Source organism: Pinus tabuliformis, chromosome 9 (genome assembly GCF_031772625.1).
Source record: "Pinus tabuliformis cultivar Carrire ecotype Pingquan chromosome 9, CPIR1, whole genome shotgun sequence".
NCBI classification, from domain to species: domain Eukaryota; kingdom Viridiplantae; phylum Streptophyta; class Pinopsida; order Pinales; family Pinaceae; genus Pinus; species Pinus tabuliformis.
In genome coordinates this window covers 785564090-785580430 of record NC_142307.1, presented here as the reverse complement: position 1 = coordinate 785580430, position 16341 = coordinate 785564090, and the positions used below count along the sequence as shown (strand labels likewise).

Here is a 16341-nt window from a genome sequence, read left to right as displayed (position 1 = left end):
TGTCCGAATCTTCATCCTCGTCTGAAGTGCCATGTCCATGTGCTGGATGGTCTCCCTCCATGCTGCATGCACCCACACGTGTCCCTGATGTGTCTCCATGACGACTACCTGATGCCTGCGTGTTACTGAGATTACCCTCCTCAACATGCTGATTGCCAGCCACCGCTTTACCATGCAAGTGGCTCGATCATCATCCGCTCTTTGATCACCAGTGTTGCCTCGGCTCCTGCTTCTTGGTTCTGCTCTGTTCGGCTCATCATTGTGTTTAGCCAGAGGAGCTGGCGGCTCAATTTATTCCGTGAAAGTAATTGAAACGGTGGCAATGATTACTGGGGGATTCAGAGAGCTACGAAATCGAAACTGCGTGGTATGAGGAGCAGGATGCAAAGGTAGGGGGAAATTAGCAGTGCGAACTGCTGCATCTCCTCGTCCTGTGCCATGGAGCCAGGCTCTTCCTCTTCCACTGCGGGTGTTTGGGTAATGCCCAGTGAAACTAAGCGGGTTGGGGTTATCGGCTAAGGAAGAAGGGGAAACTGAATCGGGGCTGGGCATTGTAGGTGAGCGAGAGCTTCTGCCTCTAGTGCCCCCTCTCCTACTTCGCATACGGTGGCAGACCATGATGGGGATGGAAGCAGGGGAAGTAGCAACGGGGATGGTGGAGGAATTGACAGAGGAACGATGCGGGGAATTTACAGAGGAATTATGGACCTAAGCTAGATTGCAGAGGCGGGTGTGGGAATGGTGGAATCCATTGCCCAGGTCAAAGTAGCTTAACAACCAGCATCGACTACCTGTGACAGTGCGCACATTAGGCTCTCTAGCCTGTAGAGGACAAACACAGTGAATCAGGGGGGGAGGAATAACATAGTAGTTTGCAGGCTCCATTGTTATGTGAGAATTGGTTCTGCCTTGGCCTGTGCATTCATTAAATGGTGCCTGCAAGGTGCCTTGAATGCAATTCAGATTGGCATGGGGGAAGTTGTAGGGGGCCATGTGGCCAACCCGTCCACCGCCTTGCTGTCTTGTCATTTTAATGTCTGGGATAAACACCCGCATCCGGGTTATATTAATAAAAACTTGATCACCTTAATTTTTACAATTATATTACATATTTAAATTACTAAGAAATAGAAAATAAATATGCATCACTATAATATGGCATTGAAAATAAAATATAAATTAATGAAGTCATAAAAACTTTTACAAGAAAATAATTTTATTTTATTAAAATATAATTAATTATCTTCATCTTGGAACTAGGAAAGGTACAAGGGTTTTACATAGGTTGATTATGATACATATAATGTGTAGTCGAATATTTATTTATATATCATAAATAAAAACTAAATATATTCATTTTTAGGATGCGGTTATGAAGCTTCATGTTCAAAATCCATGATTTTTAAATTTTGTGGAAAAAACCTGTGAAAAGTTTAAGAAACCAACGGACTAACTTAGTGAGTCCATCATCAGGGCAATATGATTTTTCTTTTGAGAAGAAAGAGCGTGAAATCATGGAGCTATTAATAGTTGAATAAGAAATTATTTGAGGTCTTCTTTTTTGTCAGCTTATTAAATGACTAACTAGCTAATAGATTTTATTTATTTATTATTTATTATTATTATTTTAATTAATTAATTAATTTACTTTATTTTATTTTATATATATATATATATATATTTATTTTATTTTATTTATTTATTTATTATTATTATTATTATTATTTTTTCTTTATTTCTTTTTCATAATGTGTTTGCTGGTTTAAATTAGAGATTGATTATGTACATATGTTTTTAAGTTTATTTGTTGAAAATTATTTATTGATTTCTTAATAATTTTTAATTAATTAATTAATATTATTATTGTTATTATTTATTTATTTATTATTATTATTATTTTTAATTATTTAAATTCTATTGGTTTAATTAGGGATTAATAAGTAAAAAATAAATAAAATAAAAAAGGAGTGAATGTAGATATACAATAAACAAACAAATAAATAATTAAATAAACAAACATTACCTCTAACAAATAACACCTTATTTAACCCTAATTGTCATCTTAAATTAACCTTCAAACTATAACTTTAAATAATATTCATTACTATTAAAGCATTTAATACATAAGCAAAGAACATAAATGAATAAATAAACAAATAAATAAATTATTAATTATATAAATCTAAACAAATACATAATTAATCTCTAATTAAACCAATAGCATTTAAATAATTAAAAATAATAATAATAATAATAAATAAATTAATAAATAATAACAATAATAATAATAATTAATTAATTAAAAATTATTAAAGAAAAAAGAAACATCATAATCATAATCATAATAATAATAATAATAATAATAATAATAATAATAATAAATAAATAAATAAATAAATAAAATAATTAATATATATATATATATATATATATATATATATATATATAAAATAAAATAAAATAAATAAATAATTAACATCATCATAATAATAATAATAATAATAATAAAAAATAAGAAATAAAATCTATCAGCTAGTTAGTCATTTAATAAGCCGACAAAAAAGAAGACCTCAAATAATTTCTCATTTAACTATTAATAGCTCCATGATTTCACGCTCTTTCTTCTCAAAAGAAAAATCACATTGTCATGATGATGGACTCACTAAGTTAGTCCGAAACGTTGGTTTCTTAAACTTTTCACAGGTTTTTTCCACAAAATTTAAAAATTGTACCAGCCTGTATGGACTCGCTCTTTAAAACAAAATCCATGATACCTATAATATAGTGGGGAATGGACACCTCAAATTAAATTTGATTTAAATAAGTCATTTTCGGCATGACATTTTACACTATTCTTGATGCTAGCATATTAATCAATATGATAAGATTTACATTAAATTATGTATTTTTAAAGATTTTTTTTAGTTAATATGATATAAAATATTTAATTGAAAAATTAAATGGGCTTAATTTTATTTTTTTCCTACCAATTTAGTGCTAGATCATAACCTAACCAATTTTTTTATATAAAAAAAAATATCTAAATTTTTGGTCAAGTTTGTATAGAAATTTAGGCTTTGAGGATTCTTAAGATAACTCCCACACAGACTTCTTAAGTTGACACGGTCACTCGTTATTATGGGACCCACACGAGTGGTGTAAAAGCAACCCTGGAAAGATGAGAAAGAAAGAAATGAAATTTTAACGTCCACAAGGCTAAAGATAACCTATACGACATCTTTTAGAGTGCAAAACTTGAAAACAAGTATGCACCTCAAGAGATTTAATCATTTTCAAAATGGATCTATATTTGTTCTATATATGCATATAACATGTGTAACATTTCATTTTTAAAACTATATTTTTGAATGCATAAATAGATACAATGCCTTGAAAGTTTACTTGGACACTTGGATTGTGTAAACTACACCACATAAATTTGTAATTCCATCCAATTTTTGCTAGACAAAATTTAAATTTAAATTTAAAACTCGAATTAATGACTCCAAATTAATTTGATTTTTTTAAAAAGGGATAGCTAAAATTCTAAAACAAACCCCCTTCTTTGTGTTGATTCCATAATATCATGGAATCCTGAAAGATGATCTTTATTTGATCTCATTATCAACACACTGACTTTAGTCATTTTTTGTGTACCACTTCTTGACGAGGACCTATAGTAATACTTCTCCTCATTACCTTGCATGTTGTAGCTTGTATATAACATGTATATAAGATTTTGACATAGTGGTATGATTGGAAAAAAATGATTTAGCCAAGTGGGTTGTAGCTTGGATATAATATGTATATAAGATTTTGACATAGTGGTATGATTGGAAAAAAATGATTTAGCCAAGTGGTTTGAGCAACATTTGTTAGGGATCGACACAAGTGTCATTACCTTGCATGTTAGAGCTTGGGTATAATATGTATATAAGATTTTGACATAGTGATATGATTGGAAAAAAATGATTTAGCTAAGTGGTTCGAGCAACCTCTGTTAGAGATCAACACAAGTGTGAAACTATTGCAACCTTGAACATATTTTCTCTCCTCCATCCTCCACTCTTTAGATTATTATCTTTCTTTTATTGCAATTTTATAGGATGTTCAATTTTTTAAGTGTATCTTTACACCATTAAAAACAATGACTAATAATACATTTTCAAAATAAAAAAATTATAAACATAATGATTTATCTAAGTGATAAATTAAATAGATATTATAGAATTAATGCAAATATCGAATACCACAGAGATCCTTGATAAATCGCAAATCTGAATTTCTTAGCAACAGAGTAACGTGAACCGTAAAACCTTCCCATTCATAGTTGTAATGAATTTCAAAACAATTTATAAAGACGTTTTTAGTTTGTTTTCTGTTTTTTCGTTTTATTCGCAGTAACCCTAGGCGGGCCCACCTGAAGTAAAGAATTTCAAACAAATCTACACTGAGAAGTGTTCCAAATGAATAATCGTGTAATAGCATAAAGATATAGTTCCGTGATCCGTATATAAATTTAGAGGCCTGATTTGGATGCGCTCTCTCCATGCTTTACACGGTTTTAAACTTACGGGTAAGGAAAAGCAAAGTCCGTGAAAGAAAGTCGGTTGGTAAAGACAAACGGATCGAAGATGGTGACAGGTGGAAGCAACCGTTAAGAAACCGAAATTTGATTCAGGTGGTGATGAATTTCTGGGAAGGTTGGAAGGTTTTACGTTCCCATCAGTCCATATGATTTAGAGAGCGCGGAGGAATTAGGGTTTTTCTTATTTTTGCTGTCGTGGTTGGTTAAGACGAAGAAGAACAAGATGTTGAGGTTGGAGTCGTGGAATTATGTGGGGTTGGCTCAGAAGCCCACGCGCGTCACCCACTCCTGCGTCGGAAACTTCACTGCCCCGGAGGATATCAATCTCATCATTGGGTATTATGCATTCCTCCCTGCAGGTTTTCTGTTATCCAATTTCTTCTATACGGCAGCTAATTGAATTTTTTTATAACTGTTCGCTACATTGCAGAAAATGCATGCAATTGGAGATACACCGCTTTACCGATGGGGGCAGCTTGGAGGTATGTATGCTCATACCTTACCCTCCCCTCTATTCTCTCTGTTCATGAAAATGTAAATGTAACATGACCTGCATTTTTTCTTTTTCTCCCATTTAAGATGAAAAATGGCATTATCCACGGTCACGTTCTCATGCATTGTCTTCTTGAACCATTTTTGTAAAACAATGGTATAACTGGGGATTTAACTATGAAACTAGTAATAGTAAAATGCCGTGAAATATGGCCTATTTAGGCAAAACTGCACGGTAAGCTTCCTGATTAGGAAAAAATGGGGCAAAAACTACATTTAGGGTATAAACAATTCATTGGAACACATTGAATGATGAATTTTCTACGGAACTTGATAGATACATACCCTTTTATATGAGACTATATATAATGATATCCCTACCTAAAATAGCATTTCCCCTTGCCAACGAACAAGTACATCATTTGGATGTGATCTAACATCTATATCTAGATTATCTTAATGTTTTTTAGAGAAAATATTATTTCATCTCTAGATCCTGGTTTATAAAGCATTCCTTTAGTATAGAGGGCATTGAATAAAATGTAACCAGAAAGGAGCCTCATTGAAAGGTCTCCTATTCCAATTAATTCACCCTTAGACATTCAACTTATTCATTATGAAGGTTTCATATTCTATAAAGCCTCATTTTTAAGAGGTTTTCTTAGTCCTATTCCAATTAACATTCACTAGCTTTAGAAGTTGAACTTATTCATTATAAAGGTTTCATTTTTCTATTTAAGTATTTACATGTAATATTCCCTTCAAGAGTTTTCAGATTTTCCAATGAATTTTCTGAGTCGTGTTTGGTCCAGTCTTTGAGACATTTCATCAAACAGTTTTGAAGATAATTGTTGTAGGTGTCTATTTAAAAATCAGGTCTCAAGTAAATGTGCACAGTACCCCAAAAATACCAAAATGAAGCATTCCAAACATTATGATTGATTTATATATAATGCTCGGAGAACATTTGTGAGTGCTTTTCTCAAATGGTTTGTGAATAGGTTGTTGAATGTGTTCTTCTTGTTATGTCACATTAATAGGGACAAACAGTGTTAAATAAAGACTTGGGGAAACAACCCAGTTCAGAAGTAATAATCATACGGGTACCAATGATGAATTTAACGCTGGAAAGTAAACGCTACAACCATAAAAAATCATTGAATCTCTGATATATAAACCCAGAAATATATATTCCAAATATGCACATCTTATAGAGTCATTAGACATGAACACAAAGAAGAAGACTGATAGAGGAACCTGGTTGTTTAATTACAACAGACATATGACAAACTTCAGGCCAGAAATACTAGTGAATCTGCTACAACAAAGATACTACAACAATAATATGCCATGGTGATGTCACTTTCTGCTCAACTGAAAGATGAACTCAGCCCTCAGGTAGTGAGAGACATATGCTCTCCTCCAAACTGATATAAGACCACTGTACTGTGCCAATAATTCGCTCCTCCTCCTCCTCACTGCTGATACAAAATGATTCAGCCTATTTTCTTGTGTAACAATTCGGCCTCTTAAACTTCACTGCTGATGCAAAATTGTTTTGGTCTCTCTCCCTGCATATAATTCAGTCTCCTTGTTAGCAGAGTGCTGGAAATTTCTTGGAGAAATGGCACTTGAATCCTCAGTCTTTTTGAAGAAGAAATATGGCCTAAAGCCAGAATAACCGATCTCTAAGATGCCTATCAGATTCGACCTCTAAGTCTGGGAACAGATAGATATTTGGCCCTTCTAAAGGTGTCCTTTATTTTCGCACCTAAATGAAATACTTGGCCCCTCGAAATATGGAAGTAGTCCTACATACAAATAAGGGTCACAATGTTGGAGATTCTATGCAATAAGCACAATTGAAAGATCTGAAATACTTTTCCCAAAGAACTAACTAGGGTGGCACTCAAAGTCCACTGAAATTAGCTTTGAGTTTTGCTTGAAACTTCTTTTCTATGTCAAGAGATAAATATGAATAGAATGATTTGCAATTGAGTCCATCCTCCTTTCCATTGAGCCTCATTCTAGCTTCTAGATTCTCTTTTTCCTATTATTTTATTGGTGGGGCCCATTTTCCACTAGGAGACTTTTTGCTGTCATTTTAAATAAAATAATAATTTGCCTCATTTCTCAATAAAATAATAATTTTCCTCCATTCTCCAATAAAATAATAATTTTCCTCCATTCTCTAATAAAATATTATTTTGCCGCCATTCTCCATTAAAATAATAATTTTTGCCTATTTTCCACAAAATAATATATTTTCCCTTTTAATTCAATATTACCAAAAATTGGCAAAACTCCTTAGTGATTTTTGGCATTTGCACTCACAAAATTAGGAACATTACAATCTTCCTCGCTAAAAGTTGCTTGTCCTCAAGCAATATCCATATGCTATAGCTCCACAAATTGGCCTAGCTAATGCTAGGGTCCCAAATGTTCCACTGAACCACTCCTCGTTGTTGCGCCACCATCACCCTCGTTGTTGCGCCACCATCACATGAAAAAATCTTATGACACTAGGGTCCCAAACCATCATGATCCCTATGAAGCCCCCTACCCTCCACTCACCATCCAACAAGATGGAGTCACCAGAAGCCCTCTGCATATTGCTAGTAAGTAGAGTACCTAGGTAGAGAAAAATCCTAATCAACTCCTCGAGAAGCTGCCCTACGGAGTAATCAATCTCATGCACTTCAAGAGTATACTCCTGAAGATAGAGTCTAACCCCTATGGAGATGAATCCTTCCCTGCACAACCGCTATGGAGATGAATCCTTCCCTGCACATGCTCCTCCTTATCTTCTCTTGTTGAACATCCTACCATACTGGTGAAGTCCCCCATGTCATCAACGAATCACTAAAACCCAATGGAAGATATGAATGATATTCCCATGTAGAAACCAACTCACCCCTAAGGGCAACTGAACTAGTAAGTCCCGTGATGCCTAGATCTCATGCTAGTCTCAAAAGGGTGCCACCACGCTGACGTTGTGCCACTCTGACTATGACAGGCTGCCCATCGTGCGTAGATTGTATCCTCCTCTCCTGGAACCTGATGGCAAAATATCTGTGAATGCCATGCTCATCTTGCCCAGGAATTTGCATGATGTCAATGTCTACCCATCCATTGTCAATCTCAATCTTGAGTAGCATTAGGAAAAGTTTTCCTCGCCATACAATGGAGGTCTCAGTGATCCCCCATTTGTCAAACCCAAGGTGAATTAAATCATCCTCTGCCATGATCCTACTCATCACGGAATGGAGTGACATATCAGCCAACTGAATCCCTGGATCCCATAACCAGATTTGTTGCGGCATAGTCCTAACAACTACTGCAATCCACCTATTCCATGTCTTTGATCCCTACATGCAATCAATATATAGACTCAATATAACATGAAACAATATGGTGCATGCAAAACTGCCCTGCGCCTGCTAGACCACATATTGAGATCTACTATCTCGTCTCTTGAGGGTGCACCCCAATATTGCCTGGAGTTTAAACATCTACTTGTAAGTAAGGACTGCCATCCGCTATACATGCTTCTGTGACACCTTAGAATGTCCTCTCCAAAAATGTGTCATGCATCCATCTAAGCGTGAGCTTAGGGGTGGAGTGCATGCTCCCTTTGTCGCAGATCAGGCCAATCTTTGACCTGCATCTTCCAACTCGTGCACTGACCTTATGCCAAAATTAGGAAGTCTCTCTCATGGTGCACTAAGTCCCGACCAATTGTCTTAGGTGAGCCTCCCATGCCCTATTTCTCATGCTAAGAGTGTTAAGGGACAACATTCAAATGCTTTGCAATTGCAAGCAATATGAAGGAGAAACGAGTATGTGAGTTCCAAGGGGTATGACCAAGAGATGCTCATGTGTGCCCTCATCGATCTTGGGTAAGCCAAACCCAATGGTGTGCCTAATGTCCTTGTCAGGAGATCTCACCTGAAGCAATGCTCTAAAAGCTATTGTGTAACTTCATACACTGTTGCACACCGACCTGTACCCCTGCACTCCTGTGTAATACTAAACTCCATGGCACAACTCTGTGCACCACTTGACGTCAACACCCACTGTTGTATCACCCTGTATCATCTGGTATCCCACATGTGCCAATGCATCTACCACTTTGCTAGTGTACCCACCATGATGTGAGCTACACCTCCTCATATGCCTTGGTAGACCTAAGTGGCTTAACTCCTCACATGCGATAAAAAATAACACCACTTTGCCGAACCTCAGTAGCTTTGGTGCCCTATACATCAATGAGAGGGTACTGTCTCCATATAACGTTCTCTCTGGTGGCTTGCTGATGCCACCTCCTCCTACAAGCTCTTGTCAGAGTATGCTAATCATCCTACGATCCCATGTACGACCAACCTGCCATGGTAACTCACGAAATCTGCCTGCTCCCTTGTTAACCCATCGTGTCACTAGTGTTGTCTGGGACTCTGGTCGAGTTCTGAAAGTGTGTGCGCGCCCAATCATTGGATCCACCACCTAGCTACCTCCATGACCTATCATCTCCATGATGTGGTGGGGAATCCCACCTCGATCCCAACAAAAATCTGGCCGCTAAGCTCCTTTGGTAACCCATGGCCCCTACTGAACTATGCCCTTGGCCATGAATATACCCAGACACCTAGCCCACTCCACGAGGTACCAATTCAATACTCTTGCCATCCTATCCCAAAAGAGGGATTGAAGGCACAATCTCCTGTGCAAGGAACAAGCCCTCCAAGCTGATGTAGTGTCATACTCAACTCATGTCACTTAATTCTACGGACCTAGTCATCCCTTATGGTTTCTCTAGATAACTCCTCTCTCGATCCATTGCATAGGGTTGGGATAATAATGTTGTACGCCCCGTTAGTGTGCCTTTGAAGCGAACTGTGCTAAAATCCCAACACGTGCTCCCTTCACGGCTCCTCATCAATGGCTAGACCGTAAGATGGCTCCTCATCCTCCTCCATAATGGGCTCAACTTAAGCCTCCAATTGCTTCTCCATACACAACCCATCATGCAAAACATTCTCACCAGTCAGCTGGGGGAGATTGCCATCTGGAAGCTCTTTCATGGATTTGGACGCCTCTGTGTGTAATGTTCCAAACTAGGAAAATAGTGCTATGCAAAGCAAATAATAAAAACAACATCATAAAATTGAAACATTCAGTGCACACCCATAAAAAGTCCAGGAGTATCCAACAACTGAGCCATTTTATTATAATTTGGGAGAAAAGTACAATAATGTGGAAGTGGTGCACCTGTGCTTGCCTCAATGACGAGTGTGATCAAACCCACGTGGTAATATGTCAAGCCAAAATGGCATAATAATTGCTGCAATGATGCCTTGCGTTGCCCCTATGAAACTATATTGTCTGCTGCAAGGATGTTGCTGGAAATCCCACCTTTGGTGCTCAGAAAATTACGAAAAATTAACCTCGGCCTCTCCACCAAATACGCAGAATAACCCACGAAGGAATTGGCCAAATGGTGACATTAGAATTTTGGCCCAAATTCTTCTTAGCTCCCTCCTCCAGCTGCTGGATGAGTTGGGACCCTCGTTTGACCCCTTAGATCTGCCCATAAAATTCTATAAAATTAGGTGTGTGATCCTTGCCCAAAACCCATAAAGGGTTTCCCTTGGTTCCAACCTTCAAAAATTGACCCTTCACAACTTGGCCCTCCTCCAATTTTGAATTCTGTTGCTGTGACTGATCCTGTCAATCTCTGCTCTCCCGACTTCAGTGATCCTCCTCAAATGGCCCTCCAAGTGATATCCTACTTCTCTCGGCCAACTCCAACTCACAATTCCTTCCTCTGACTCCCAAGTGAGCCTAGTGATGGCTCTCTGCGTAGGCTCAGGTGACTCTAAATTGAATTGCTCCAATGTAACAACCTATTGCTCCAAAACTCTACCAAAAGGTTGATCCTCCACTGTAGCTTCAATGCCCAAACTCCCCCGACAGTTGCTGCCCGGATGAACCCACAAGCAACACCTGCGTGATCCCCTTCTGTGTCCTCTAGAAACACACATTGGCTAAGACAAATGTTGAATGATATGACTGTGAAACTCCACCGACTCTCCTCCAAGGTAGTACGAATTGCCTTCCTAGGGTGGCACTCAAAGTCCACCGAAGCAAGGGTTGAGATCTTCGCTTGGAGACACTCGTGTGCTAAGCAACACGCTAACCCGGCTAAGTAGCTTGAGCAACTAAGGTTGACGTCAATATGTCAAAAGATAAAATGCTGAAATGAGAAGAGTTTCCTTCCTTATATAGATTTTGTGGAGCACTTTTCCCTCCTTTTTCTCTCCATCGTGGGTCCCTCACTTAACCATCGATTTCCCCTCCATGCAAATCAAACTAGGGAATGTGTATTCTACTAGTGTGGGTGGCCCCCACGTACAAATTAACCACATCAAAATAACTTCTACTAAGTCTAGCCTCCTAACAAAATCAAATGGGCCCCGTCACCTCCAAAATCGACCCCAAAATGTAGAAATTAATCCTGGTCCAAAATAATTTAGGAAGGGACATTACAGTCCTCCCCTCCCAAATGTTGCTTGTCCCCAAGCAACTTCAGTGCTGGATGCTCAAGTATGTGCTCGCCCTCCAAAGTAGCATCCTCATCTGGCAAGCTCCTCCAATGCACCAAAAATTGCTTGTCCTCAAGCAATGCTTGAGCAAGCATTCTCTCTAACTGCTGCTCCCCACTGTCACTGCAAAATGTGCCAGGGTCCCAGGTGTGCCACTGGATCGTGCTTGACCTTTGCACTGCCCTTATATGAAAGAATCCTTCAATACTAGGATCCTAGGCCATCCTGTCCAACATGAAGCTCCCCTCGCTCCACTCATTATCTTGCTCGGTTCAAGTACCAAAAGTCCCCTGCTCCATCAGTGACTCGCTAAAGCCTAATGGAAGATTTGTATGATCTCCCCTTGTAGTAGCCAGCACATCCCTAAAGGTTATTGAGTTGTGAAGAACTGTGATGCCCCAGTTCCCTGCTAGTCCTAGAGTGGTGCCACCATGCTGACGCTGCGTTACTCTGACTATGACATACTCCCCATCGTGCGCAGACAGTATCCTCCCCTCTTGAGTCCTAGTGGCGAAAAATTTGTGAGAGTCAAGCTCATCCTCCCTGGGCATCTCCATGATGCCAATATCTACTCCTCCACTGCCAATCTCAACTCTGAGCCATAATAGGACAAGTCTGCCTTGCCATGCAATGGAGTTTTCAGTGATCCCCCATGTGGCAAACCTAAAGTGAACTGGATCTTCCTCTGCCATGACCTTGCCCATCATAAAGTGGAGTGATCTGCTCACCAATCGGATCCATGGATTCCCCAAACATACGGGGAGCTCATAACTCCCACTCCTCACAGGATGTCGCTGCGTAATGTCTTTACCATCTAGAACCCATTTGGCCCTCATCTCTGATCCCGGTATGTATTCCTTGGGTGGACCCCAAGTATAAGTAGTAGGCTAAGTCACCTGACATGGGGATTCGGGACACGTAGGATTCGAGATTCGTGGTGTCGGATTCGGACACGCTGACCCCCCAGAACAGGACACGTTATATATTATTTTATTAATATATATATATATATATATATATATATATATATATATATATATTTAAAATATATATATATATATATATATTTAAAATATATATATATATATATATATATATATATATATTAAAAATTAGATATTATCATATTTCTTACACAAATTTTAATTAATGATACAAATTTATTGATATCAAACATAGATCTTCATCTATAGCTATTAGCATGCATAGTACATACAAAATTCAAATAAATGTCAGTGGTACTGGTCACATAAATGATAAATCTATTAAAAATTTAAATCATGATTCATAATTCATAACTGAAAGACAACTTACAACTACAAGATAGTAAGATAAACACACTGACAACTGTAGTTTTCTCATTAAGTCATCAAATCAAAATGTGTTACATAGGTAGTGTTGGTGCAATGCCAATGGCAAATAGAAATAGAAAATATAAAACAACTACAGCCTACAAGTATACAAGCCTCAAGGCATCAATCAGCATCAGAATCAGGATCACTGCCCCCATCATCATGGTCCCCACTGCTCTCCTCTGCATCCTCCTCCTCCCCTGTATCCATAGTCGCCTCTGCATCTGCTGGTATGGAGGTTGACCCCTCTAAGTCATCAAAACTAACAAGGTCTAGCACTGGATCACTGAGATCCATGTTGGCCAATGCCAACTCAATAGTGGTATCCAGACCCATATCACCAGGAAAGACATCCCACATCTTTGTCTTTCCCCTCAACCACTCTTCCCTCTGCCTGTAAATAAGACGAAGGTTGGTGTGCACATACACCATTGTCTCTGCCCTGGACTGCTCAAGCTTGCTCTTCTTCACATTATGCAAATTCCTATATGTGCTCCAATTCCTCTCGCAACAAGAGGATGAAGTCACTTGAGAGAGGACCCTCATGGCTAACTGCTGAAGAGGAGGGCTTGTTGCCCCATGATTTGCCCACCAAGAATAGGGCTTCTTAAGCCCCCTGTCTCTAATCACATCATAACCTCCAAATCGACCAGTGCCAGTGGAAAACTCTGCAAAGGCATCCTCCACCTCAGCAAGCAATGCACTATCCTGATAAATCCGCCTGAATGCCTCTTTCCTCCCATGTGAGATTTCACCATCCATGTGAGGAGGGAATCTGCTGGAAGGTCCACCATTCAGCCACTCATGGCTGTAGTATTTGGGGTTCAGTGAGTGAGCCAAACAATGTAAAGGTGTACAATTGTTGTCCCATCTGCTGACAAGAATATCATGTATTGTATCGCAGAAGGCCTCTGGTGATGTCTCATACTCGGGGCACTCACTCTGTAGAATAATGCTCCTCACAGACTCAATCATGGAATCCCATCCCTCATAAACCTCTCCTAGGATGGGTTTGTCTGTATCTGCAACTCGAAGCAAAGAAATGATAGGGCCCATGATCCGAATAATTAGATCTACCCTCTCCCACCAAGCATCATCTAGTACTGTGTCCTTCACTCTTTTAGAGGCTGCCTGATCTGTCTTTCTCCAAAAAGACCAAAACCCAAAAATAATCATGGACCCAAGAGCGGTCTTGACCTCCCTCAACCTCTTCAACATCATGAATGAAGATGCAAACCGTGTATCAACAATCTTCAACAATGATAGATAGCTGTACTCCTTGTAGATAGTGAGGGCATTTGTATGATTTTGCACAAAGTTACGGATATGTCTTGCATCCTCAATAATGCTTTCAATCCAAAGCACATCAGAAGCAATGGATTTCAGTGCTAAGTTCAATGAATGGACAATGCAAGGTGTCCAAAACACTTGTGGATATTTAGCTTCCACAATCATGCCAGCAACCTTGCAAACAGGTGCATTATTTGTAATGGTTTGCACACAAGATTCAACACCTACATCTTCAACAAATTTAATAAATAACTCACCCATAAATTGTGCATCCTTGTATTCGCCAAGTGTATCCACTGCTTTCATGAAAACTGGACCATTCAAGGAAGACACCATGAAGTTGATTATTAGGTGTCGTGCTAGATCTGTCCATCCATCAGAAACAATGCTAACCCCAGATGTTGGCCATGATGCCATAATAGGCTCAAGCATTTTTTGCACCTATTTTTTTGCCTTCGTCAACAATGTGGTTCTCAGCTTCTCTGACCCAGGAGGCACATACCCTGCTGGAGCCCCTTGAGTTAGAGCTCGGCACATCTCAACAAATAAAGGTGAATGTGCAACATTAAATGATATGAAGTTTTGATAGAAGAAGAAGGCAATGGTGAGATCAAGCTCTTCCCGTCTCTCTTTTTGGAAAACCTTGTCCATTGGACCAAGTGATCTTCTTTTTGATGTTTGTCCCCTAGTAGAGGTAGAACTCTCAAATGGAAATTTGGTGGTGGCTTTCCTCAAAAGTGGAAGGGGGTCTTCATTCTTGGGTGTTTTTGATTTTGAAGCCAGTGCCACATGTTCCATACCAACATTGGCCTCCTTTTCCAATTCTTTTCTCTGTTGTGAAGTAATAGCTCTACAAGATCCAATCCCACAACCAGGTAAAGCCAACAAATGTGATTTCACACGGTAATATGTGCTTTTGAAAGAAATGTTACAAAAGTTGCATTTCCATTGCACATTGCCTCCTCCCTTTCCCTTGTTGTTTGGCCCATCCTCTCTTGTGACATATTTCCACAATGGATATTTATCATTGTCTTTAAGTCCTCTTCCCTCAACATTACTTGCAGCAGACTCTGATGATATTGGGGGAGGAGGGGCATCTCTATCCATGACATTCTTGCCCTTCCTTTGCCCCCTAACTGCTGCCTTTGATTGAGCCATGAACACTGTTACCTCAACCTGTAAAAAAAATGAACAAACTGCTGTAAAAAATTTAAAAATGCAAAAAAATGAACGAACTGCTGTAAAAAATGAACAAACTGCTGAAATGCCAGTCTTAGAACTGAGACAATGTCACAATACAGTGATGGCCTATTTGAGGGGATTGTCACCCTGATCTAAAGTAGATGCTAGATGGTTCAGCTGTGCATGGTTATCTTATTGATTGCAGGCATGGGGAAGTCAGGTTATGGTTTAGACTACAACTGTCTTATTTTTCTGTGCTTTGTCAAAGGCATCACAGCCCTGTTATGCTGTAGCAGCTACACATAAATTCAAGGTTACAAATTTACAATACACATAAATTATAATTAAATTATTAAATAGATTCCATTGTTCACCTAACAGAGGGTTGGCCTCACACATCTCATTGCTATGTTTCCATTAAAAATAATCTGAAGGGTTAATAAATCCTCTATGTTGCATTTAAAGTTTCAAATTTCAAGCCAACTTTCAACATGACCTTGATAGAAGAGATATCCATGGTGGGTATCCTTGTAATATAATACATCACTGCCAACTGGAGGGTTGGATTTCAGATTTAAGTCATCCTCTAGTGAACTGTGAAACTGAAATAGCTTCCAGTTCCACGGTTTCTCCAACCTTCAACACTAATTTGAATTGTTACCAATTTATTGCATAGATGATGTGCAACTGAGTTTTCAGTGGCACATTTCATCAAACAGTTTATAAACACACTGCTGTAGGTGCTCTTCTTGTATTTATTTCAATGTATTACACACAGTACCACAAGAATGCTTATAAGTTTCAGACTTAATCAATTTGGAAGAAGTTGATGGGT

General features: G+C 38.5%; 1 protein-coding gene across 1 annotated transcript in view; it reads left to right on the top strand.

Moving 5' to 3' along the window:
* Positions 1 to 4520: 4520 nt before the first annotated feature.
* The window catches only part of LOC149151086 (DNA damage-binding protein 1a-like), a 164791-nt gene continuing 152970 nt past the window's right edge, over positions 4521 to 16341 (top strand). The window contains exons 1-2 of the mRNA XM_089443056.1: positions 4521 to 4924; positions 5019 to 5070. Coding sequence (XP_089299182.1) covers positions 4812 to 4924; positions 5019 to 5070 — 165 coding nt within the window. The 5' untranslated portion in view covers positions 4521 to 4811. The remainder of the gene's footprint in view (positions 4925 to 5018; positions 5071 to 16341) is intronic.